This window comes from Drosophila nasuta, chromosome 2R (assembly GCF_023558535.2).
Source record: "Drosophila nasuta strain 15112-1781.00 chromosome 2R, ASM2355853v1, whole genome shotgun sequence".
In the NCBI taxonomy this organism is placed as follows: Eukaryota; Metazoa; Arthropoda; class Insecta; order Diptera; family Drosophilidae; genus Drosophila; species Drosophila nasuta.
Genome location: NC_083456.1, coordinates 10,364,685 through 10,390,590, shown reverse-complemented (window position 1 = coordinate 10,390,590; position 25,906 = coordinate 10,364,685). Strand labels below are relative to the sequence as shown.

Below are 25,906 nucleotides of genomic sequence, written 5' to 3'. Positions count from 1 at the left end.
CCAATACCCGCTTTGGGGCTGCAATAATGCCATCGAAAGTGATTGGTTTGTGAGTTTTTGGCTACTAATAAAAAACTTCGCTATACGTAAAAAGCTTTAAGCTCGTGTAGTATCGCAAAGCTCTATTTGGAGCGTTGCCACCTGTTGTTATTTAAGCTTTTGCATTTGCGGTAAAAGTAATTTAAAAATTGAAGCACGTTTACGAAGCTCACACGATTCTCAGCACAGGCGACATCCACGAATAGTGTTTAAAAATTTGCAATAATCATCGCGTTTACTTTCATTTCGAGATGCGTTAATAGTCTGCACTGTTTCAGCGTTCACATGGCAAACATAGACATGCGAAACACACAACTCACATAAATTTCGAGTCGAGTGCTCTGTTTGAGAGACGCAAAGCTGCGAACGTGGCTATAAAACCGACTGCACACCTGGGGCGCCTAGCATTTCAACGTTTAACGGCTGGCCAAAAGTAACCAAACCCACGACGGTCTTAAGAAACGAAAAGAGAAGACAAAAAAATATTAAAAACAGTTTTCAGTACTTGAAGTTTGGGCGTAGTCATTAGGGTTGTGAGATTGGAGTTCGCGGAAGTATTGCACAAACGATTCAAGACACATACACCACAACGAATATCAACATGAAACTGCAACTAATTGCGGTAAGTTTTGAAAGGATCTGTAATACACAATAAGAGAGTGAACAAATATATCAAAAATATAACTATGACTTGTTATTATAAGAGTTTCACAAAAGTGCAGTTCGCCTAACATAACTCGGTATGCGTAACATGAGAGTATGAGAGCCAAGGTCGTTTGGTTTGAGGCTTAAGATCTCGATCCGAGCAGCAATTGAGACATTTATGTGCTGTTTACGAATATTTGCATTTAATAGAAAGTCGATGAGTGTACTTGTGTGATTATCTCAATGCAACGCAATTAGCAATTAAATACTATGACCAATTGACATTTCGATTATGTTGATCATAGAAAAGTCACTCAACAATAAATATGCGATTCAATCATTAGCAATTGTTTTCTATCCGCTTAAGAATTTCAATTGAATTATCGGTTATTGGATGTTGGTTGTTGAATATTGGTTAATGGTTAACCAAGCCCTCAGGTCACAACTTTAACGAGTAACCCGTATTTTCTTTGTTGTTTCTATTCGCTTTTGCCACCGCCCCTTTAATGTGAACAATATGCCAAAAATGTTTATTGTATTTTATCTATGGAATTTGCCACTGAGTGAGGCATAAAGTGCTTAAGATTGTCAAGTATTTCGTCTAGAATTGGTTATTCAGATAAAGCACTTAAATGTGTAATGATGTCGTAAATAAATAACATAAAAAATCGATTCAAATAAAAAATGAGCATATCTTTCTTTGTTTATTCACATATTAAAAATGTTTTGCATCCTTTATGGAAGACAATAAAAATGTATAACTAATTCACTACTTTAGATTTCATTGCATATTAAATCCAAACCTTATAATTTTTAACCACAAAGCTACAATTATTTCACACATTTCTACCTTTTTAAATCATTAACTTCATAACTAAAAACATATCTGCAAATTTTTCCTCTCCAAACACAACTTTTTTTATGCCTTTCATCTCCGTACAAAGAAATTCGCTATAATCGGAAATTGCACACATAAAATCAGCCTGAGAGACACTCAATTCAACCATGAATAACCGTTTCTAATAGGATTCGAGTACTGTTGATTGATTGCTTGATTTGTGTTATTTTTTTGGGCTTGTCCCGACCGTTGGTCGTAGGTTTAGCCTAATGAGTTTGCAAAAAAACAAAAATCAAAAATCCTAATTGTAAAATCAGAGTAGTAAATGCCGGCAATTTGTAAAGCGTTTAAAGAGCAGTTAGTTATGTATGAATTAACTTAAAATTGGTCACGGCAAGTTATTGTGCTTGGCTTACGAATATGTGTCTCAAGGTCGTAGCTGCTGTTTGGCCTGGCTCACATGCCGTCCACAATCCACAGTCCACGCAATGTAATCCACAAACAAAAAGCCAGGCTGTTTGAGATTCAAAAACGCACCCAGCTTCAGTTTATGCAAATTCTCAGCACGCACACTCATTGCAGATGCAGTGAGTTGCAGTTGCTCCAACACAACCGATATATGTATGTAGTAGATCCATTACAGATACAAATGCAACCACAGCTTTAGATACAGATACAGATAGAGTGCGCCATAACGCAATTGGGCGTAGTATGTGAAGGCATTACGTAATGCAAGAGTACATGGCACTTACATATACAAATAAATATATGTATAAGCATAAATAAAGCGTTACATATTTGAGCTCTGAAAGTGCACTGACAACTATTTCCAGCCAGTTGAGCAAAAAAAAGAGAAATACGAGCAGGAGGGATTGAGCTGCTGTTATTGTTGCTGCCGCTGCCCGGAGGGAGCTTAAGATTTTATTGCAATGCAATGGATTTTTTCGGATTTCGTTCCATTTCAGTCAATAACCAGTCAACTTTACTCGTGTTCTCCCCCAAGGCCAAGAGTCCTTAATCAAGTTATTGTTACTAATGAGATATCATCACCTCAATCGCAATCAAGCATCACCATCATCATGCATAAACTATGCTTCAGTCACAGACTTCGCACTCTGATGAGTTGGCAGCTACACCCACGTTAATGACTGTTCCTTAGTCTAGGGCTTGGCTTGCCACACACATACATAACTCAAATTGGTTGCACACATTTATTGTGTTCAGTTTCCTTGAACCAAGTCGACAACGACGCGACTTCGGTTCAGTCATAAAACAAAAGAGAAAAAAAATTAATTAAATCAAATCAAGTTCCACACCAAAATAGTTGCAAGTGTTTGCCAAAGCGTGCAGCAGCCCCAAACTATAGCTATCTCTGTTATTTTCAATCATGCTACTTATTCCAACGGCCAACTAACAAGTAGTTCACTTGACCAGGTAGTTTGGGCAGCCAGCCTGAGCTGCATTCAAGTCGTTTGGCCACTGGAATGCTTGGCTTGATTGCCCACAGCACAACACTCCACACTCTTCATAATACGGCTAAGAAAGCAATGCAGAAATGAATTAATACCTATATTGGTTGAGTGCATAATAATGACCATAACATTTGCATAAGCTTGACACAATACGCGATGGAATTAATGAGATTATCAGCACGCAACAATTGATTTTTTTATGGAAGCAACTGAGGTCTGTGGGAACCTACTAACCTATTTATTAATGGATGCTATATTCTATTAAGTTTAAAGTCAGTTCTATTTCAAGAATTTTTAAAAACAAGTTTTAATATATATTTAACACGCTATTGCATAATGCTGGTTATACCATTACTCAGATTTTCTGTTTCGAGCAATTTAAAAACAGTGCGTGATATCATTATTCATTTAAATTAACGCAATGAAACGTATTAAAATTGCTTTAATTAGGTGCTCTTAAATTGTGTTTTAGTCGCACCCAAACACACATTTTTGTAGATTTAATGATAAAATAATTGTGACTTTTTAAAATAGAATGTTCCACTTCAGCTTTAAATTATTTATTTAATTTACTTATATAATAATCTGAGTAACAGTAATAGTCAAAATGACACCTAGAACAAATGTGCACTGTATTTTCTATATCTGTTCTCTACACTTTAATCAAAACACAACATAGCTTAAGAAAACAATACAACCAAAGTTACGTTGTTGCAGCTGCAATTCCACACAGATTTGGTTCACTGATCTCAATCGCAATTAAAGCGGCACCTAATTAAAAAAAAACTTAAAACTCAATGTCTGGTATTTTGGAAAGTACTCGAATTCATATCAAGTCGCCCATTGAGTGATCGGCCACTTGTCCTAGACACTGACTTCATTTTTGGTTTTTGGTTTTAACCGGAAACTCTACGAGCTTGAGCTAAAAACGTTTTCCACATGCCACGGAAAAATTCGCATAACTTATTGGGGTTTTTCTTGGCGTTTTTTGTTGTTGCTGGTCTTGTTTTGGATTTGTATTTGTATTTGTATTTGGACTGCCACCTCTTTGGGCCACCGCCAACTGTTGAGGCATGCAAATTGCGCAATCCGGGCCGAGACAGCGATAGCAACAACAACTACTGTACTACTACTACTACTGTTGCAGGTACAACAATTTTAAAAGCCGACATTTTTCTACTCTTATTGTTGTTGCTGGCGGTGGCGTTGGCTATGTTGTTGCTAATGCTGCCGGTTATGATCGATCGCAGGCAGGCGAGCAATTTCTGTGATTTTGCTTTATGTTCCACATTTATTGCTATTGCAGTTACTTCGATCAAAATGTTGTTGTGGTCGCCGCAGCGTTACAATTACAAATTGTTGTTGTAATACTTAAGCGGCGTATAAATTTAAACCTGTTTGCTTATGGGGACAACAGCTTAAGAAGTACCACGAAAAGCATAAGCTGAACTTAGCTCACATTTGTGGAACGCGTGTGGAACATGTTACACAAAGTAACCAATTAAAAACCGTCTAATGGGTTTGTTAATTAGAAGTGTGCCCCCAAAAGTGGCCACGTGCTACAAAGTCGTCCAAACTTTTACGCAACTCTTGCAACACTCATTAAATAATGCAGTCCATACCACATACAATCGTGTCTTAATCTCACTACATTTTTACCTCCCTCAATATTTTTTAGCTGTTATGCAGCGTCGCCGTCGTCATGGTTCAGGCCCAAAACTATCCTCCACGTTTGAGCATTCCCGGTGCCATTGCCTCACCAGGTCCCGTTCTCCATCGTCAACCGGTGTTGCGCGTGCGTCGTCCCGGAACGACGGTGCGCCAGCAGAACGCCATCTTGCCAGCGGTGACGCCTCGTGTCGTGCTGGAGGAGCGTCCAGTTACGGAAGCTGCTGAGGATGAGCAGCCAGATGCATTCCTGCCAAGTCTGCTGCGTGAGCAACAGCTTGCCCAGGCCCAGCAGTCGCAATTCCAGCAGGCGGCTGCCGCTTTTCTGAATGGTCAGCAATCCATTGAGCCCGCTGCTCCCGTCCCACAGCTGCTGCAGCATGAGGACAGTCAACCAACTGCCATTCTGCCCGCACCACCGCGTTTCGCTGAACGTCCCGCCGTTGCAACGCCCATTAATCGACCTGCCTTCAATGACTTTGGCATTGGCCGATTCGAGAGCTCACAGAGATTTGCCCCAGAGCGTCCAGTGCAAGCAGCTGCAGCTCCTCCTCCACCACCACCACCACAGCCACAACGTATTGCTGTCATTCGCACACGTCCCGCGGCTGCAGTGCGTCCCGAGGCACCAGCACCTGTCCCCGTTGCACGTCCAAGACCGAAGCCTATTCAGTCGCGTCCGCTCATCGATCAGAATCAGTTGCAGGATGAGCAACAATCACAGCAACAGCGTCGCCAACGTCCTGTGGCCCAGACCATTCGCAAGTGGCGCGATGAGAACGAGGATGGCAGCATCACGTGGGGCTATGAGAATGACGACGGCTCTTTCAAGGAGGAAATCATTGGCACCGACTGCATAACCAAGTAAGTGTTACTTATATAAACTCGAAAAGTGCTTATTGAACTGTGTTTTTTAAAGGGGCACCTATGGTTACATTGATCCCGATGGCAACAAACGTGAGTACAACTATGAGACTGGCATCAAATGCGATCCAAATGCACGCGAGAACGAGGAGGAGCTGCAGGAGAACGGTTTCATCAACTACGAGGAGAATCGCGCTGTGCTACCCAATGGTCTGGAGATTGATATGACGCAACTGGGCAAGAAGAAGTCCAAGCGTCCCAACAGCATCTACAGAAACTAGAAAGCACTACACCACATCCACACAATACTCCACATAGAAATTTAAGTCATGCAGCTGTTAAGTCGTCTCCATTATTTCTTCTAATCTGTAATTACGTCTGTACTTTATTATTATCTTGAGTGTAAAGTGAGAGAAAATTTATATGATTATGAATAGCCTGTAATCTCAGTGTTTTTCAATACGGGCGCTGACGTCTCGCGGGCGGCATGCGATTGGGCGGGGTTATTGAAATGTCCAGAAAGTCGCCAATACTAAACTTGGCCTGGGCCAGAGTCTTATTGTCATCGATGCCCTTTTGGCCGGTACAAGTCACACCAATTTCGCGCATTTGAAAGTGGTTATTCCGGAAGTTGGGGAACACAATTGCAAAGTCGAAGTAGGTACCCTTTTTACGGGTATCTGGATTCACATCGCGCACCAGCGAAGTTAGCTCATGCAGCGTTGCATCCTGCCAAGTGTAGATCTGCAGCTCATTGGTGGGCACATTGCCATACATGTACTCGGAGACTGAATGATGGCGTCCAGTCGAGCAAAACACTCGCAGCAGCAGCGGACAGGTCTAAAAGTGCACCCAGGAAGAAGAAGCAAATTAGTTGCCGGCAGTATTGTAGGTGCAGAGATGAAACAAACCTTTTCACGATCAATTTGTTTGATCTGCGTCTTCTCCTCTACAATCATTGACTCTACATTGGCCATTGCGTTCTTTAATAATGCCTTTTAATTGATAATGAAAAAATATTTAGCTGAAAACAAATGAAATACTCTTGCACCACCAAAAATAACAACAACTAGTGGTGGGAAAATTCGCGAACACACTTTCTGAAATATACTATTGTATTTCGAATATACCAAAAGAGTGAAGTTGGGAGTGTAAAGTACAAATTCATGACTGTTTGAAGATCATTCTTCATAAGTAAGCATTTACATAATAATACATATATAATAAAAATTAAAAAATCAGAAATAGTAAAAATATATTTAAGAAATTATAATTTAAAACAAGCGATGTTTGCGTTCCTGCGATACTATCGCTGTAAACTTATGAGGTAACGGCAATGTCAGCTGTGCTGACATTTTTAACAGAGCAGTATTTCCCACATGTGCCCATTTATATCTTCTGAATTGGAAACTTTCTGCAACTAAAATTACAATGAAATATTTTAATATTATCCTAATAAATATTAAAACAATGTCAGACCCTAACCATTTCGTAATTTTTTATAAATTTGTTTAATTTTATTATGGAAATACTTTCCGACATAAAATAGTATATTTTCGGAATTTAAGTTGCGGTCACACCGCAACAATTGCTCACAAAAACAATGTGAAAACGAAATTTGTGTTGAATGGTTGTTGTGTCGCGTCGCGAGTGTCGCAAATTCGGAGAATTTTCTACCCACATCTATTGCAAATGCCAAACGACTAAGCAATATCTTTTGCCAATTTCAAGATCAATTGCAACCGCGCGCTGCACCAGCCGATTAGAGAAATAATATCGACTAGTGCTAAAGCAGCTACCTTTCCGGGCCTCTCTCATAATCTACCGCAGTGAAGCTAAACGCCACCAACAACAAAAGGAAAAAACAACAGCAAAATTTGCCGTCATCGGAGTAATTACCTTAAATAGTTTGTAAACGGTAAGTAATTGCATAAAACCAAATGCGATAATCAAGAATATGATGGCATTGCAAGCCAAAGATGCTTATGTAATGCATTGTTCGCTGCAGTAGCAATGTCAATAGCGGATTGAGGATGCAAGTATTTTTACGTTCTTTTTCGTATGAATAAAGTGGGTGAATACATGCTTATAGTATGTACATACATATGAGTGTGGGTGTGCTTGTGCGTTAATATTTTTAACTGGCGCGCAACGACACATAGTTGTTATTTTCTTTCTTTGTTGTTTGCGGCCGCTAATTGTTTGCTCACGTTTTGTTTATAAACATTGCAGCGGGCCTTTGCTGTGGTCATTCCAAGAAACATACGCATCGCAATTACGCTGCAGCGTAATTATTACCCATACCCTAAGTTCCATTTCGCACATCATTGCAACCACAACATTCATCCACTGAGAGTGCCTCAATGTGAAGTGCACAGTAAATTTGGCATGACACTTCTGATAAATTGCGCGTTTGCACTAATAGTCGATACATTAGAGTGTCTAAAGAGCTACTCGCCCTGAAAGCTATCTAAATAGATCTAGTTTTTTCAGCAATACATCAAATTTAGTCGGGCATAAATCTGGGCGAAAATCATTTCAAAATTCAATTATGAATTTAGCAACTGCTTAGCTAATTTTAAGTGTTTTTCCATGCTTAACAAATTGCACCCTTACGCCTTAGGCTACTTCTACTGTACTTAAATAATAATATAGTACCGTATTATTAGCATCCTGCAAGTTAGCAAACTTTTTAGCGCAAGCATTTTTGTCCAGATTGTCTGTCGCGTCGCTATTATGTTGAGTGCGTGGGTGCAAATATTTTCATCTATACCCTGTAATTATAAAAGCTTTTTAAACGAGACTGCTGAGTGAGGAAAAGTAAAAGACAAAACAAACTTTACATTTTAATTTATTAAATCTAAAAAGAGACAACCAGCCACTAACTAGGTCTTGAACTTTTTCTGTCTATAATTATTAATAAACAATAATAATAATATAATAATACAATGCATTTAATTAAATTTTTATTTACAAGTTTCGTAGCAAAATAATAATAATAGAAAGGAGGAGCCAATTATGCATTCAATTATTATTTTTAATATAATTTTAAATTGAATTTTGTTTGCTTCTTTTAATTTAGATCAGTTAGTCAAATACAATATATTATATTAAATATTCTAATATTGAATTATTTTGTAAGCATATTTATGAAAAATAAAATATATGTACAAAATCGCTTACGAATAATAGTTATATTTTTAAGTTAATTATTTCTGCTTTCGAACTTAATACAGGGTATATAGTGTTCGAGGTTGGTGCACTCACAATATCTGTACATATTTGTTATTGAATTTTTTTCTTCGTGCCCATGTTGTTGTCTGGCCATCAGCTGGTCTTTCTAAAGGGTTCCTTCAGCCGTGACCGTGACTGACAGCCTGTAACCCAAATACCCCCTAACACCTACATATCAGAATGAGGTTGCCTCTTTCTCTCCCCTTTGTTCGCTCAGCCTTTGCTTCTGTTTCTTTTGTTTTTGCGCGTGTTTGTGTAGTTGCCGCATGAATTTTAAATGTGCGGCGTCCTTGTGCACAGATGCTTTATTGTTGCTTTTGTTGCCGTTGTCGCTGCTGGTGTGTGTTTCGAAAATTTTAATTGCTTTGGGCAAGAGCAAGTCACCAACGCATTGCGCCCTTTGCAACTCAATCTCACACTCCTTTCATGCCCCCTTTTTTTTGTGGTATTTTGCTGTTGGAAATGTTTTGCTTGGCAAAACAAATTCCCAAAGAAACGCAAGAATCGGAAAATGGAAATAGCTGAGACGAAACCAAAAGCATGGAGAAGCCAAAAACAATAAATTCTCAAATGCAAATAAAATCAGCTCTTGTGCTCAAATGTTTTCACATTCACTTTCACTCGCTCTTACTTTTGCTCTTTCAATGCGTTTGTTGTGCTTTGTTGTGGGCGTGGCATGTGCCACTCAAAAGCGAAAAGCACTGGCAACCAGCAAAACTCGACCTTGGTTCCCCATAGCGACCTTTGTCTGCTCACAGGGCAGTGTCCACTTAAAGCCTGTCGTCTGTCGCCAATTCATCTTCAGACAACAGCAGCTTACGAGACTGTCCAGGTAGCCAAACAACTTGATTGGAATTACATCTGCAACATGTGTAACACTTGCAACTGAATAAATCATTTTAAAGACCAGAGACAAAAGAGTTGATTCCACAGTAATCACTTCTTGTGCATGAATAATTGCTTATCTCAGACGAATGTTGGGTTGATAATTGATAAAAGTCCAATACAACTTTTTTTTACTCTTATCTGTATTTGCAAGATCAATGATTATCTACATATATTAAACTTAGCATTGTAATTGTAAATGTTCTCATTAATAATCACGATAATAACATGAGGTTTAAAAAATAAACAATAGTAAACAATATTATCATGATTAAAACTCAATAAAATGCGTGCACCTGTACATAATGAAGTCACTAATTCTAATCTACGGTGGTCTTTATAGTAGACCATTTTTAATTGAATTCTCTTTACTTTGTGACTGACTGATCAGTGGATTTTGTGCATATTTACGATCTCTGTCATTTTACTTAAATGAAATTATTATTAATTATCTTTTAATTCCCAGTTATCATTGATCTTATTGGCTTCAATTTTACTTGGGTATCATTTAGATTCTATAATTAATATTCATCATTTAATCTTCACCCTTTTCCATTAACATAAATTCGTTGCATATGTAGGTCAATTATGGCAGACAATGAAATAATGGAATCTTTGTATCAATCAAATATACCCATAACAATCTCAGCATTAATTTTATTTTAAGTTAGGCATGGAAAGTTACTAGGAAATTTATCTTATCCATTCACTTAACTTCACTACCATACATAAATGGATGATATAGGCAGATAATTGAATAATGTCTATACCAAACAAATGTATTCGTAACAATCTCAACATTAATATTCTTTGTGGAATATGAAACTTGGGAATATTTCCCCTTCCATTCACTTAGCTCCACGGCATAAATGGATTCGATGATATAGGCAGATAATTGAATAATAGAATGTTTATACCGAACTAGAAAGCATAAGCAATCTCAGCATTAATATTCTTTCAACTTGTGGTATGCAAAGTTACTTGGAAACTAGCTCATTAAAGCTTTTTGCATTGTCTTACAACTCATTCCCATTTACCTCATTTAAGTTTGCGCCTTAAGCATTGCTTTCTGCTACTTTCAAAGTATTCAATCATTAATTATGCCACATTTCTGTTGTTTTTGCCACACGACAAGCAGCCACTTGCTTTGCCTGATAACATCTGTCATCAACTTGAGTTTCGGGCTATCAAGAAGAAATAGACAATTTCAGTTGTGGATATTTTTTTTGATTCAGTTGGTCAACCACCGCAGTTCTTGTATATAGCTCTGCGGATGTGAGTGCGAGTGTGAGGGGTTTATAAATATCGTGCATAGCATTTCCTTCGCCTGCGTCGTTTGCTGACGCAGAAGATATGAAGCGATTTTAAAATAAATTCAACTCATCGTTTTTATTATACTACATAGTTTGCGTTTTGTCCATTTGGACGCGGTTTATGCTATTTTTATTTTACGTTCGCTTTTGTTTCGAATTTTTTTTCTTTTTGCCTGCTCTTGGCAATTGACGAATCGAGTACAGGAGACGGGCGGACGCAGTCTTTCGTCAAACGGTTAGTCTTGAGACTAGGGCCGGAATTGCAATGGAATTGGACTGACGTCACAGCGATTGTAGTTGTCATTTGAACGTTTAACAATACAAACACAGACACAATCACAATCACGGCCACAATCGCGCAATCACAGAGTACTTACTGATTGGCATTGTGGATGGGACGGACGACGCCTTGACTTAAAGCATGCCTAGTTATAGTCGGGGCATAAAATCGTACTATACCATCCATATACGTATGTACATGCAATAAATCCCATGTATTTGTGTCTCAATTAACGATAATAACAACTGTTAATTGTTATCAACGTAGTCACTAACTGGGGACAACTTGTTGTTGCCGGCTGCAACCGGGTTCAGTTGGTGCGTCAACGCTACGCTGTCGAATGATAAGCTCTGAGGCAATGACGACCACCATGGCAATGATTTATGATATGCGACATGGACTTTAGTAGATTCAGCAGCACATATCCATAGACACCCACTTGCCACCTTAATTCGGTGACAATGCGTTGGGGATTCACGTCTATGGCATGTTTTGGTAACACATGTCTCATTTGAAACGTTTTGCATAAAGTTGATAAACTATTTTTGCCTCGTCCCTGACATGTCACAGTTGTTGCTGACAACCAACAACAAAGGGGCTTGTCTGCGAAATGAGTCAAAAGAGACCCCAAGGCCGACCTCTTTTGCCTGATAAGCATCACATGCTACACATGCTCATTGATAACAAGAGAGAGAGAGAGAGAGAGAGAAACGATGAGCACAATCTCACATTAAAGCAGAATGTTCTTTAACCAACTATTCCATAACATGAGGGCAAATTCTTGGAAACTTTGCTCAAATCAATCTCAATCAATGTGGCTTTGTTTAATTTGCGATGAGCTTAGCTGTACAAGTACATGTAAAATCATCTATTATATGTGAAATCAAACTGGCGAGTTATTCGAATAGGTGGAATGCATTGGAATAGTTGTTGAAATAGGATTTGTGCATTTTTGTGGTTGCCTATCGGTGTGTAAACGATTTAATTAACAGCTGAGCTGAGCTAAGGTCTAAAAGTGTCGGGTAATTACCAAAGCTGCCATTATCATGACGAGCAAACCCATTCGGCCAGCAGAAATGTGAGCACAAATGCTGCGGCAGCTTTATAGCAGTTTGACCAGAACGAAGCGATACATCAGCTTGGCCAAAGGTCAAACTGCCGCAACGATTCGTGTTACACACACGAACACACTCGCCACTCGCCTCACATGCGGGACACATGCGAGTGGAGGATATATGTACAAATGATTTCTGTATTGTATTATATATGTATACATATGTATGCATGTGTATTTGTGGCAGCTTAATGAGTGGGCAGCGCAGGCAGAACCTGCGATAATTGACGATGCGGGAAGCAACTGTCATATGGATTACGGGATTACGTTTAATGAGGCAACCTCAAATGCGAACGAGAACGAACAAAAAAGAAGTAGCACAACATAAATCAATGTAACAACCAACACTGAGTTTGCCGTTATCGCCATGTCCACAACCAGCTGTAGCATTTGTTGCATGCAACACTGACTCACATTGCGTATACGCCATGTCTGCATATGTAGATGGTACTCAACTTTCATCGCCAGCGCACATAATGTTCAATTATAGCAGGCTTATAAAAAAAGTGTAGCACACTTTTAGGTGGGTGCAGCTGAAAGCCAAGCTGAAAATAACTTGTTGAAATGTGGGCGTTGCGAACGCACATCAGCACAATGTAGATAATTTAAACAGAAATATGCATACATATTCATAGACACTCGTTGTTTTTCGTTTTAAAACGTTCTTGGAACAGAACGCGCATTTATTTTGGGTATTATCAAAAGTCCTGAATAGACAGCGAGAGAGTGTCAAATGGCTAAAATAAGCAAAGCTAAAATTGTCCCATAAATTGCTATTTTAGGAAGCGTCTTTAAAGCAGTGCGAAGTTAGACAGAAGTAGCTGTCTACTTTCATTTGCATAATAAAGTAGAAAATGTCAGCGCCTAACAATGTTGTGTCGGAAAAGCCCACGCGACTTGCACACTTCTAATGGATCACACGATGACCTTTTGGCATGTCAGGTACAGTTGGGCAGTGAAGTATCTTGCAGTGCATGTGACAGAATGTATGCCGGCTACTTTGTGGGTTGAATATTTCGAATTCCAAACGAAACTGACAGCTGCAGGTTGCCATGGTAGAATAAAATGCTCTGCAACAATTGTGCAAACATTTGGCCAGACTGTGGCGAGAAGTAAGTTTTAATTAAATTTTGACCTGTGTGCTGCATGCTTCGATTGCGCACAAAATTCTCGTATTGAAGTCCCAAAAAAAAGGACGACAAAATCTGTGTTGGGAATCATGTTTCGTTCGTGTGCATTGCCAGTTTCGTATTTCGTATTTCTGCGTAAAATCAAAATTAGATTATCCCCCACGCGTTGGCATTGAATCGCAATAAAAACAGAAACCAAACATGTACGGTTTGATTTTCGTTATGAAGGTTAGCCATGTTATGGAAGAGAGAGAGTGAGAGAGATGTGTGTGGGATGTGAAAGTATTGCAGACGCAATTGCAGTTGCACTTTGCCTGATTAACTGATGCCAGACACGCACTCTAGACGCAGAACCAACTGCGTTTTACAATAGCATAATGAAATCCAATTAACTTAGCAGTTGCAAGAATTTCAATGAATGTCTAAGGCTTCAAAACAACAGTAGAAATGTCACAGGATATTTTTGCAATTGAAAGATATTATATTTCAATGCGATTTCAGATAGTTTGTTGATATTGAATATAATACGCTTCACTCAGAAAACTTTAAGTTCCACCATCTTTCTGTGGCTTTTATAAATATCTTCAATTTGAACTTGCATAATATTTGAAAAGTTGTCGGCAATTTTGTGGTAACAAAGATTTAGTTGCGAAACGCCCACACCGCCTCTAGGATCTTGTTAGAGAGCTTCAGACCTGGCCGCCCACTTGATATAATGATGACAGCAATTATGAATGAGTGAAGGTCGCAGGATAACGACCGTCAGGCAATTCATCATCATGTTGAGCCCCACTAGGAGCTCCACACTCGCACAAACACACACAAATTCCATTCAGTCTTTGTCCAAGTACGAGTGTGTTTTTTTTTTTAAAGCATTCTTCGTTTCGTTTTGCTTTTATTGCCGCCTTTCATAACAGTATGTTGGCATTATTTTAGCATGCAAACAATGATGACGTCATCGAGGACCTACACAATTTGCATGCAAGCCGGTCGTTTACTCCAACTAAGTCCGCCATCATTCTCAGTTTCGAACGGCTTACTTGCAGTTTTTTGTTTTCACTTGTACCTTCCATCCTCAAATGTATATAGAGTGCGTAGTGCTCGTGGCGTGGCACACGTTTTGCAAGCAAGCAACCCATTCATTGAGTACCCCTGTTTGTCCCTCCGGCTTTTTCTGGTCGTCGCCAAGCGCTGATGGAGCCAAACAAAATGCACACGTCATGCAGGCCCGGGGAGCTTAACTTCCGCACGAGTAACAATTGTGTGAGTTTTCAAGGAAATCAATCATCCAGAAATAGATCAACTCGTCGTCGTCGTCGTCGTAGTCGCTATCGACGTTCCTCTTCCCTCACTTCGCGGTGTACACAAAACAGGTTCCCCAGGTTGGCTGTCGTCATTTGAAGGGGCGGGAGAGTCCTCTTTCAATTTGGCTATTGTTTTTATTGTATTGTACATCCAATCGCTCTTGTACGCCACGGTAAGTCCAGCAAATAAAAAAGAAAGTGGCAACAAAAAACAAGTGAAAAACAACAAACAGGAGTGCTTCACTCCGGGCGGTCGCCATATCCATCGTAGTCGCTCTAAAGCTACCGCTGATATTAGTCCATTGAGTGCAGAGCCGACGAGAGTCCAAGTATACTTGAGTCTGGCGCGCTTTAAAATCTGCGCTTGACAGTTGCCTCTAGTCGTCGACAAACAACGCCGTGGGGGGCAATGTGTCAGTTTGATAGAACATCGATAGACTGGCGGCCATGGCCGTAGCTCGTAATTGCATTTAAATTTAATGAAAAGCAAACCACAAATGTACTTAATAACCTTCAGCGATTTCAATTCATTTTCTTAAGGAAAAATACCGAAATGCGGCACAAACAATCGATTTTCTGATATTGAAATTGAAATTGGGTATTGGCTCAATTAAGTCAACAGCATAGTCTACTTTTTGGCGCTATATAAAAGTTGGTTTGTTTGTTTACGATTAGCCTAAAAGAAGGCATGTGTAGAATATACGCAATTTAGGAGTGTATTAATATTCCATATTTGCTGAATCACTCTCCCTAGGGCGACGCCATAAAAATAGCAGCTGGCACTAGGCACCTCAACGATCATGAGGGGGAGGGAAGGGCAAGGTAGCCTTTTTATAGCATACAATTGAGCGCTAATCTAAAACTATGCTAAGCCCAAAATAGTAATCATCATAATAATAAAACTGGCTAAAACTTCCGACTGTTTCGAGTCGACAAATTGAACTCGGTCACAGGTGCTGCTGTCATGTCAACAACACAGCGTAGAAAAGTAAAATGGTTGAGGTGTAGCGGGCGGGGGTATAACGGTTGAAGGACGATGTCAAAGACGACGTCATTGTGCTGACGCCAAAAGCGTTGGTTGTTGTCGCGACGCTTTTGCTCATTTTCATTCATTCACAAAAATTCGCCAATGCTATTAATCAGCCCGCAATCCCCGCCTTCCCCGCTCTGTGTGCGAGTATATATAGAAGTATATAATTCAGCATAACAATAAAATCAAGAACAGTTTGTGAATCAACAGTGCGTCACCAACCGGTGGCGGACCCTATTGATTGCCTTCACGTGCCGATACTTAAGTTTCTTACACTTCACGGCCTCTCTTCACCTCCAACGTTTTGCTCATTTCTAAACTAAAACCCAAACGCAATCGTACCACAAATATTCTCAGACACGTCTGTAGTTTTTAGCTTTCACCACACATTTTTGGGCGGCAATTTATAGTTGTCGTCGACGTCGACGTCGTCGTCGTCGTCATCGTCATTGTAGTCGTTGTGTGACGCTTGAAATTTGTTCTTAACGTGTTAAGTAAATGAAAAATGCAAACACGTCGAAATACGTGGGCGGAGTCGCAAAATTTTTTGGCCAACCCAAATTGGTAGTAAACAGTTAAGCGAATGTTGTTTTTAACGTGATTACTTGAAGGATCTCTGGCTGTTGAATAAATGTCGAAGGTCTGTGCGGTAGTTATCCAAATCGCTTGAAATTTTAAGCACAGTCCTTAACTTGCATTTTCTATTGGCCCTAATGTCTATTGCATTCCTTGTTTAGCTAAGCTATTCTACTGCTATACGTTTCAAGTGTTCAATCAATAATATGCTTTACGCTCTTTCTCTCTCTGTCTGCTTTCAGCACAGCCATGTCCGACACGGGCAAATCAAATAATAATGCCGCCAGCTCGGGGAGTGCTGCAGGTGAGGCCGGCGACATCACTCCTATTCCCACACCGACAACGACAACACGCAGCAGCAGCAGCAATCACAACAACAACAACAGCAGCAAATTGAAATCCACACAAAACAGCAGCGGAGGTAGCGGCAGCATAGACAAACTATCACCGGATCAGGATATTTATATCAATGCAGCCGACGGCTTACCCAGCCAGCATCCAACGTTGCCACCGGAGGGGGATGTGGATAGCGAAACGGAGCCGGAGGTGGATGCTGATTCGTTTGATGATTTGCCCACATCGATAATTGTGACCAACATACACTCGGAGGTGTTTGCCAATCCGGAATTGAAGCATGCCATGGAGGAGCTATTTCGCTCATTCAGCGAATCGGCAACTTTTCAATGGTTGCGCAGTTTCCGCAGGCTGCGTGTGAACTATGACAATGCTATTGCAGCTGCTAATGCACGCATCAAGCTTCATCAGTATGAGTTTAACAAGAAGACGGTGATCACCTGCTACTTTGCACAGCCGGTGACACCGGTGAACAACAAGAATTTACAGCCGCCGGCGCCGGTCAAACAGTTCCTTATTTCACCGCCCGCATCGCCGCCAGCGGGCTGGGAGCCACGCGAGGAGGCCGAGCCTTTGGTCAATCACGATCTGCTTGCCGCCTTGGCCAGTCTGACGCCCGGGGAATCCCATGAGTTGCATCCACAGAGCGAGGATCAGCCAGCCATTATTGTACACACGGCCATGCTGCCCGAGGGGACAGTGCCCGGTGGAGTCTCTTCTCTGCAACCCAAGGCGCCCATTGTGCAGACCAAGTGCCCAGAGCGCGCATAAGGGACAGCTTGAAGTTGAGAACTGCACTTCAGTCGGCTGATGGAGAATTAAAGAGAGAGAGAGGTGTCCAACGCCCCAAGCCCCAAAACACACTGAGCAACGTTTTAGATGGCCAATGTCCAAATGGGTTGCAGTTGACCTGATGATGGATGATGATTTGTAAATGGGATAATCGGTTGGTCAATTGGACCTGGTGACCACCACCTGGGGTTCTCAGCCTTGTGGTTGAGTATTTTTTGTGTAAATAATTTTAAATAATTCGATTGTGATTAATTTACATGTAGCTATGTTTTGTATTAAGTAATCGTAATCGCTCGCTCACACAATGTTTTTGTGGAGCGTTTCATTTGTCCCCCAACTTCCGTGTGTAGCCGCCGAGCATTTATCGATGATGCAGAAGATGATTAGCTTATCTTAATGTGCGACAGCGCCAAGTGGAGCTGAAAATTAATTATAGATGTGTTTCTCGTTTGCATACGAACTCGAAGTCAAAGTCGCGTTGTTTCTCGCTCTTGGTGTCTTGTTTGTGTACTTGTTGTATAGCATAATAGTACTTGTATCGATATCGATGTCAGCTACTCGTTACTTGTTACTGTTACTGGCTATTCGCTGGCAATTCACACAATATCTAACTGTACCTTCATTGTTATGAAACTCTGCATGTATTTGTCTGTGTTTAGCAAAATGAATTAAACGAAACGGAAGCGGAAGCTGACGCAGAAGCGGAACGGAAACGGAAACTATAACTAAAAAAAACTTTATGCGAAAGCCCTCCCCTGTAAGGACAGATATGAATATGTATGTTCAGCAAATTATATCTGTGTATGTATATGTAAATGTTGATCTAATTGTAAGCCAGAGAGAACTCAGATATCCACATACTATATCTGACTATTGAAATACGTATTGAAATCTATTAGTTATAATTTGAAAACAGAAGCAAACACAAAGTTAATGCAAAATCGAAATTATATTCAAATTCAAAATGATGAATGTTCTCAAATGTACCAAAAACAAAAAGAAAAACAAAAACTAAAACAAATACCAATTTAAAACGAAGAAATACTAACTCATTTGTTCTGATTTATTTAATGGGCGTGCGAACAGTTGAATCATTTGACAGTTGGTATGCATTTGTTTTGCCCTGGGAGTCTCTCGCCAATTTAATTGCAATTATCCGAACACTTATTGATAATAGACACAAAGTTCGACCAAAATTATTGTGGTAAACGAAATTGAACATTTCTGCAATCCGGAAAAAATTGCTTTTTGACTTTGAAAATATTTGCAGCATACTTTTTGGATGACTCAACTAAGTCTCGTTTCAAGCAAAGAATTTTCTGAGTAGAGATTCCAAAATAATACACGAATTTTACAAAAACAAGAGTAGACGAGAAACTGAGGCCAAGAGTGCAGGAATGCTGCACTTGGATGTTGTAACATTGGCCCAGGCAACTTTCAAATTTCTCAATTTATTAACAGGTTGAAACTTAACTAAAGTTGCTACAGAAGCAACCATGGAATGTGTGTGTGCGTGTATGAGAATGTTTAACAAAATAAAACAAAATAAACTTTGGCATTTCCTATTTACTCTCAATGGTTTTGAGTGGCACCATTTGCTCCGGATCATCGGGATAAACACTGTCCTGGCGCGGCTTGCGACCAGCACATTGACTGAACCAGGTGTCGCCCTTGCCGAAGTTCTCACCATCTTCTATCGACTCTGGCATGGGTTTGTTCATTGTCTCTGGCAGGAACATGACCCAGAAGCCAGAAAGCAAGGCCACCAAGCCGAATAGCACGGCCGGAATTTTGGGATCGAATGAATCACCCAACAGGGTAATCAGTGGCGTTAATGCGCCCGATAGACGAGCCGACATTGAGCCCAAGCCCATGGCCGAGTTGCGCACCACGGTGGGAAACAGTTCCGCCGAATAGTTATAGATGACAGCAAAGGAGCCGGCAATGAGCAGCTTGCCCAGCATAACAATGCTGGTGGAGAGTGTGCTGCCCTGAGCAATAAACGCAGCTATAATGCAGCAGAGGCCGCCACCCAACATTAAAGTGGATGTGATCGACCGACGTCCCAAGCGATCCAAGACAAACACCAGTGTGATGTAGGTGGGGAACTCCACCAGACCCATGAGGAACAGTATAAAGTAGGGATTGCCGTACAGCTTGCCAGCGCTCAGCGAGAGTCCATAGTAGACAATCGAGTTGGCAAACCAACACAGGCAAACATTAAGTGTCTTCATGCGCAAATTTGGAGTGCGGAAAAGATCACTAAGCCCGGCACTGGACTTTTCCTCGACGGCCGCCTGCTGCTTAGCTTTTTGCACATAGTAATCCTTGTCGACACTAATACCCGAGCCATTGATGCGCAATCCCTTAGCGACAATTTCGACAGCTTCGGCAGCACGTCCCTGCATCCAAAGCCAACGCGGCGATTCATCCAACAGCCACCAATGACCGATGAAGAGTAAGCCATGCAGACCATAGACTACCTGCAGCCATGTGCGATCCTTGATAATGGCTCCCCACCCAGCCACAAGCATAATGCCGCCAGCAAATACAGCCTAAAAGTGGAATAACGTTAGTAAAGTTGTCTAAAAGAAATATCTGGATTTAACTCACCTGGAAAGTTATACCGCACACGGTACGCTTGGTGGGTCCCACCAGCTCCATGGTCAGCACAAAGCCGCAGATATAAGCACCTGCTGAGCCCACAATGCCCAACAAAAAGCGAGCCACCATAACAGAAAAGTATTCGGGAATGAAGGCGACACCCACACCGATGATCAACTGCAGCAGAGCAGACCAGCAGAAGACAGTTTTGCGGCCAACCTTATCGGCGAGGCCACCCAAAGTCACTGCGCCCGTAAAGACGCCCAACATGAACACAGTCTGAATGATGGAACCCATCCAGCGACGTTCGCAGACAAAGTCCCAGTCGATGGTGCGCGATGTTTTGTAGTATGTTGTGTCATACACATATTTTTCGCAGGGAATCAAATTGCGGTCGCCAGCACTCACATTGTACATGTGGCACGAGTCCAGCTCGCCACTCTCCTTCAACGGAATGTGCTCCAGAATGTCGCTCGAATTCCATGGCACCTGTGAAAAGGTGCTGTTGTCCACGCCGGGAATGTAGCAACGATGCTCTGGCACTGCGGCAACAGTCACCAGTGACAACATATGCAGACCGGCTGTCAGACCCGACAACACTTGTAGGAAGAACTGGAAGAATTGGTATTTGCCAAATTCACCTAAAACATAATTAAATGATTTAGTGTTGCTTTCTTAAGAGGTATGTCAAAAATATTTATTTGAGATAAGATTAAATTAAGTTATGATTTTAATTGTCGCACTTGAGTTATAATTGATAATCAATTATAATTAATAGAAGTAGTAGAAAAAAAGTTTTATTTGTAATTTAATTCGTCTAGGTCAATGTAAAGTACTCTTAAAAGTTGCATATTGAAAACTTCAAGTGGAGATTGAGACTTTCTGAGGGAAACTTAGACTAACAAATATTCCTATAATAAACCTAAGGTAAACCATAGATAATTTAAAATCCTGAACATTTTACACACATTTTAAATATGTTCAACATTAATATGCTAATATGCTAAACTTCAAAACTCTATAGCAAAATTTACACATCAACGATAATTTATTTATAGCAATAAAAATTATTATTGAATGTTTAAAAAGATATAAACAAAGCTGGAAATTCAAATAAATCGTCGATGAAGCATTTAAAAATTGGCGCCAAAATTTGTTGCTGAATTCATTTGATGATTCAGCTGCTTATTTGGCTTGCTTTGGCCAATTAAGCTTTTATCCAATTCGAATATGTGACTGGTTGACACTAAAATAAAATTCAGCCCGTTAGCTCTTACCGCTTGATAGTTCGGCCAGTGGATATAAAGATAATAATAGATTATCAATAGCAATGGAGCCATTGAAATTGCCAAATTGGGTTATCGAATGTGCGATGATGGGCGTAGCTTGGCATATTTGACGCCGCCGCCGCCGGAATTGTCGTCACACCAATAGATATTGCAATTAAATCAAGGAGAATTTATTCAATTCGATTTCAATTGAAAGGCATACAAATACGCGTCGAAATATTTGCCTACGCTATTATTTTGTTTTTTTTTTTCACAGTGGTCTATTGACGTATCGAGGTACTGGAACCGAGTACTGAGGCTTGAAATGAAATGGTATGGTGGCTTGTTGCACTGAATTGATTATGACAAAGTTTTGCATAGACTGTTGTGCTGTGATCTCGTTGCCTGCAAGGGCAGACACTGTGTAAATTTCTTTGAGCGTCGCCTAGATATTTGACACATGTGAACGGTCCAATGTTCAATCGGCAATTACAATTGATTAGTGGTGCACAAATCGTTCAATTCATGCCCCAGTTGGGCGGGGCAAAGTTACACAGTGCTACACAGAGCAAGTGCGAGTTTGTCATGTCACGTGATACAATCGTCTAGGAATGTTTAAAACTTTTCGAAAAATGTCTGATTTGATTAGATCACACAATAAGTGCGATAAGTATTATGTCAGAGAGATCCGACACTGTAACAGACAATTTTTTAATTAATACCAATTCGTCATGGCGACAATCTTTAATTAAATTCAATTACGTCTCATATACATAATCAGAATGACACAACCTGCGATCGATAAGTGACGATAATGAAAACGAAAACAAACGGCAATAAATAAGCTGACGTCGAAATCATAACGGATTAGCTGAGCTTCATACCCACTCTTCGACACTCTCTACTCCCACGACATAAATATGAGTACAAGTACTACTATATGTGTAAGTAATATAGTATATAAATTTATGGCTTGTTTGTGGGATTTGTTGCCGAAGTATTAGCAGTTTGTTACCAAATGGTCCTTGAACAAAATACGGCACATGAATCGTTTGTTTAACTAATCAAACATGGCATAAAACGTGTATTTGCGATACACTGTAACCCATAAATGGAGTATATCGATTATCTGTTACATTTTATGATACCGTAAATGATTCATAAACTAAAAAAATGCCCGATATTAAATATCTTTCTCATACCAATCAATAAAGCTCATCAATCTTGAGCGTAAACAAAACACTAAACGAATTGAAAATGACTTAGAATTAAATTCGGACATTTATTTTTCGAACCATATTTAATGAAGGTATCACAAGTAAATAATACTTTTGTTTTCTATTTATAGCACAATATTTTAATTATAAGCATATCACACTTGCTTGCTACACGATTTCCTTTATTTTCTAGTTAATAATTCGCTTCTAAAAATAAATTGTATCCAAGTAAAAAACCTTTGTTTTTATTTACTTTTTACAATACGTATACGTACAATACATTTTGTAGTTTGCATCCTTGAAACTTTTTTGTACCTCGCTAATAAAATCACATATTTAATTTAGGAATTAATTTATTTTTATAACTCACAAGTGTGCTATCCCTTTCAGTTGCTAATTTGTTGCATACAATTATACACATAATGAAATAGTGAAGTGCACTTCACTCTTAGTTTTTGTTTTTCATTTCCATGTGGGGCACAGTGGGTGCTGTTGCGGCTCTAATGGCATTGATTTTGTTTGTTGTTGATTTTGCTTTTTGATGCACATTATGAAGTTTGTAATTACATACACATTACAAAACTTGGTGTAAGCCGCAAAAAGCATAGAACCGAATATATCACAAAAGAATTAAGCACAACTGCTGCTGTTGTGGGTTGGATAAGCAGCTTTTGTTGGGCCATGGATTTCAAATTTTCCATAACTCATGTTAGACCATAATTATTTCAATTATACAATTAACTCACGTCAACAATAGTTTGTGCAAATAGAAATACGGGTGTGCATATGTTTTCTGAAAGCTTAAAAAACTTATTGTTATACGATGAAATCCAAAAATGTTTGCACATAGTCAGCACTTATCCTATGAGATATATGCTGCTAAATTGCTGAAAAAACAAAAACTTAGCTATCACAAGTATTAAGATACTTTTTTATTGCCATATTATTTTTGCAATACTTATCCCTTAATAATTAAAGGCATAGCTTTAAAGATTGAGATTACATTAGAATTTATAAGTTATATCATAAAGTATGACAAATAAACAAATTTCATAATGATCCGATAATAATTATAAATCAGGAAGCCATTTCTTATCGAGCATGCATGTTTTTTTATGTGGTAGTCTAATACAATTGCGAAAACGTGGTAGACTATCTTAAACCTTTGGGGTATCTCTTAGACAACCTCATCGGTAGCCCAAAAAAAATTGGACTTTGTTTAATATCGTTCTTATCGACATGTTTGTCTGCAAAACTCAACACACAACAACAAGAAAACAAATGCTGAAGGTCGCCTGATGTTATGGTCAGTTAAAAAGTTTCGTCATTTCCGACAGTAATCAAAGTTGAAGCGTGTTGTTTAAAGGGCACAGAAGAACACAAAACCCCATAAAAATCACGTTACATAGAAGTGAGTAAAGTACTTGAACTAAGCGAATAATTAAAACACTGCCTTGACTATGCAGCTCACCATGCTATACTGCAAAAGCCGCACGCGACAAACAGCAAAGTTTGTCGGCAAAAAAGTTAAAATACAACAACAGTGATGAAATTATAACATTAGAAATGAAACTGAGGAGAAACCTGTTTTTGGCCTTTCGCATTTCTTAGCGTCATATTCATATGTGTGTGATTACCATACAAATACAAATACAATACATACATATACATATAGTATGTGCATATAAACGTCTGTGCAAATGTGGTTACTGTTAAGAAAAAGTTGCTAATGCGGTCGTTAATCTCAGTAGCACTTGCAGCTTAGCTGGATCGTGGGCTGACATCGCATGAGAAACTCGTTTGCCGCATTTAATACACAAAAGTTATAGACTGCAATTCAAAATGTCTGTACTCTTTTATTGTATATACTGTACTAAGTGTGTATTTGGTGATGGCTGCTTGATCAATTATATGGAACTATTGACATGCCATTAAATATTTGCATTAGTTAATACAACTGCTTAGCATACAAAAAAAACTCTCATAGCACCTTTCGAAATGAGCGCATTTAATGCACGAGTCTGAGTAGTCTGAGTGGTCTGAGTGTAAGCTAGTGTGTTCGTGTGAATTGATTGAATACACCGTTACGCCACCCTACCTAGCATATTACGGTCATCTCGTGACAATGATGCTGGCCTTACCTATTAAGTGTGTATTAACTGATATTCTAAAGAAACAATCGTAAATGTATTGCCTCAGATGAATGTCGATCACATTCACTGTACAAGTGCTCGTCATATTCGCAAATTGTAACAATCTACGGCTATCACAACTGTCATACTTGTGTCTGTCAATTTAGCTAACCTTGAGATTTATTAAATTAGAAAAAGCTGTAATTAAAATTGTATTAGCTCTAGGCGCTTTTAACTTTGGCGGCAAACCTGACAAACAAACGTCGCAGCGTTAATAAAAAAAGAAAACAAAAACAACATGAACAAAATTAGCGTAGAAATGTAATCGTTAGATCTGCATCTAAATTAAATTGATAACGCGTGCTTTTGTGATAAGAGCTTGACAGGTGGATAACTGAATTTTGCATGCACTTATGAGGATAAACGGAAGTTGGCGCAGCGGACCGATAAGAGCAAGCATTGCTGACAGATAAGCCCAATTGATAAGAACAGGCGACTTGTTGACAACTTGGCAACACACTTAATTTTGACTGTTGATCTGCACTCTGTTCCCATGACGGAATACTTACCCAGTTTGCCCATGAGCTCCTCTAAAACATAATCCACGGCCATTTTTAGCTTTGAAGATTCCTAAAAACTTGTTGCAAATGGATATAACTTTTTGTACTATTTAAATTGTTTGTATGATTGGTGTCAATAGTTAACAATTTGCATTTTCTGTGGAGGTTTACTTTCAGTTTTCAACCGAATCTGAATCGAAAGCGAGATCGGGCTCGAACACGATGCGCTGAGACTTTTGCAAGCGCCGCCGAACTGGCAAAAAGCTAAATGCCAACTGAATAAGTCTTGAATATTTGAATCGCTTCGAGTCGCGACTGAATAACACTCACACATGAAAGCAAACAATCAAACAGCGATAACAAGCTGCTCCGTCGCTCGCTCTCTCGCTTTACAAACATACGAGTGCTGAAAAGCTTTGCGATTGAGTGCGGATCGTTCTGTTTGAGTATCTGCTGAATTTGTTATTGTTGTTTTGGTCGATTTAGCTCTCTAAATGTGACATAATTCATTATCGATAAGAGTAGGGCAAAGCAATCAATAAAGGAGGACCATACATCAGCATCACAGCTGCGTTCTGTTTCTATGC

At 39.6% G+C, this 25,906-nt stretch overlaps 4 protein-coding genes across 5 annotated transcripts; 2 read left to right on the top strand and 2 right to left on the bottom strand.

Moving 5' to 3' along the window:
- Positions 1–439: 439 nt before the first annotated feature.
- Positions 440–5,826, top strand: LOC132786632 (proline-, glutamic acid- and leucine-rich protein 1). Its single transcript, XM_060793208.1, has 3 exons — positions 440–661; positions 4,673–5,526; positions 5,582–5,826. Exons 1-3 carry the CDS (start codon positions 641–643, stop codon positions 5,805–5,807), a joined length of 1,101 nt encoding a protein of 366 aa, XP_060649191.1. The 5' UTR covers positions 440–640; the 3' UTR covers positions 5,808–5,826.
- Positions 5,827–5,982: 156 nt separating this feature from the next.
- On the bottom strand, positions 5,983–6,603 carry LOC132786633 (histone deacetylase complex subunit SAP18). Its single transcript, XM_060793209.1, has 2 exons — positions 6,438–6,603; positions 5,983–6,366 (listed from the first exon to the last, which is right to left on the bottom strand). The coding sequence occupies exons 1-2, from the start codon at positions 6,501–6,503 to the stop codon at positions 5,983–5,985; spliced, it is 450 nt and encodes a 149-aa protein (XP_060649192.1). The 5' UTR covers positions 6,504–6,603.
- A 474-nt stretch (positions 6,604–7,077) lies between these two features.
- LOC132784194 (protein sarah) lies at positions 7,078–20,739 on the top strand. Of its 2 annotated transcripts, none has more exons than XM_060789630.1 (2): positions 7,078–7,444; positions 16,640–20,739. In XM_060789630.1, exon 2 carries the CDS (start codon positions 16,642–16,644, stop codon positions 17,515–17,517), a length of 876 nt encoding a protein of 291 aa, XP_060645613.1. In that variant the 5' UTR covers positions 7,078–7,444; positions 16,640–16,641; the 3' UTR covers positions 17,518–20,739. The 2 variants fall into 2 exon arrangements, with proteins under 2 accessions (XP_060645613.1, XP_060645612.1); XM_060789629.1 differs by having other exon boundaries at positions 7,086–7,444; positions 16,635–20,739.
- Positions 19,101–25,602, bottom strand: LOC132784193 (organic cation transporter protein). Its single transcript, XM_060789628.1, has 3 exons — positions 25,329–25,602; positions 20,152–20,783; positions 19,101–20,093 (listed from the first exon to the last, which is right to left on the bottom strand). Exons 1-3 carry the CDS (start codon positions 25,369–25,371, stop codon positions 19,101–19,103), a joined length of 1,668 nt encoding a protein of 555 aa, XP_060645611.1. The 5' UTR covers positions 25,372–25,602.
- Positions 25,603–25,906: the final 304 nt, after the last annotated feature.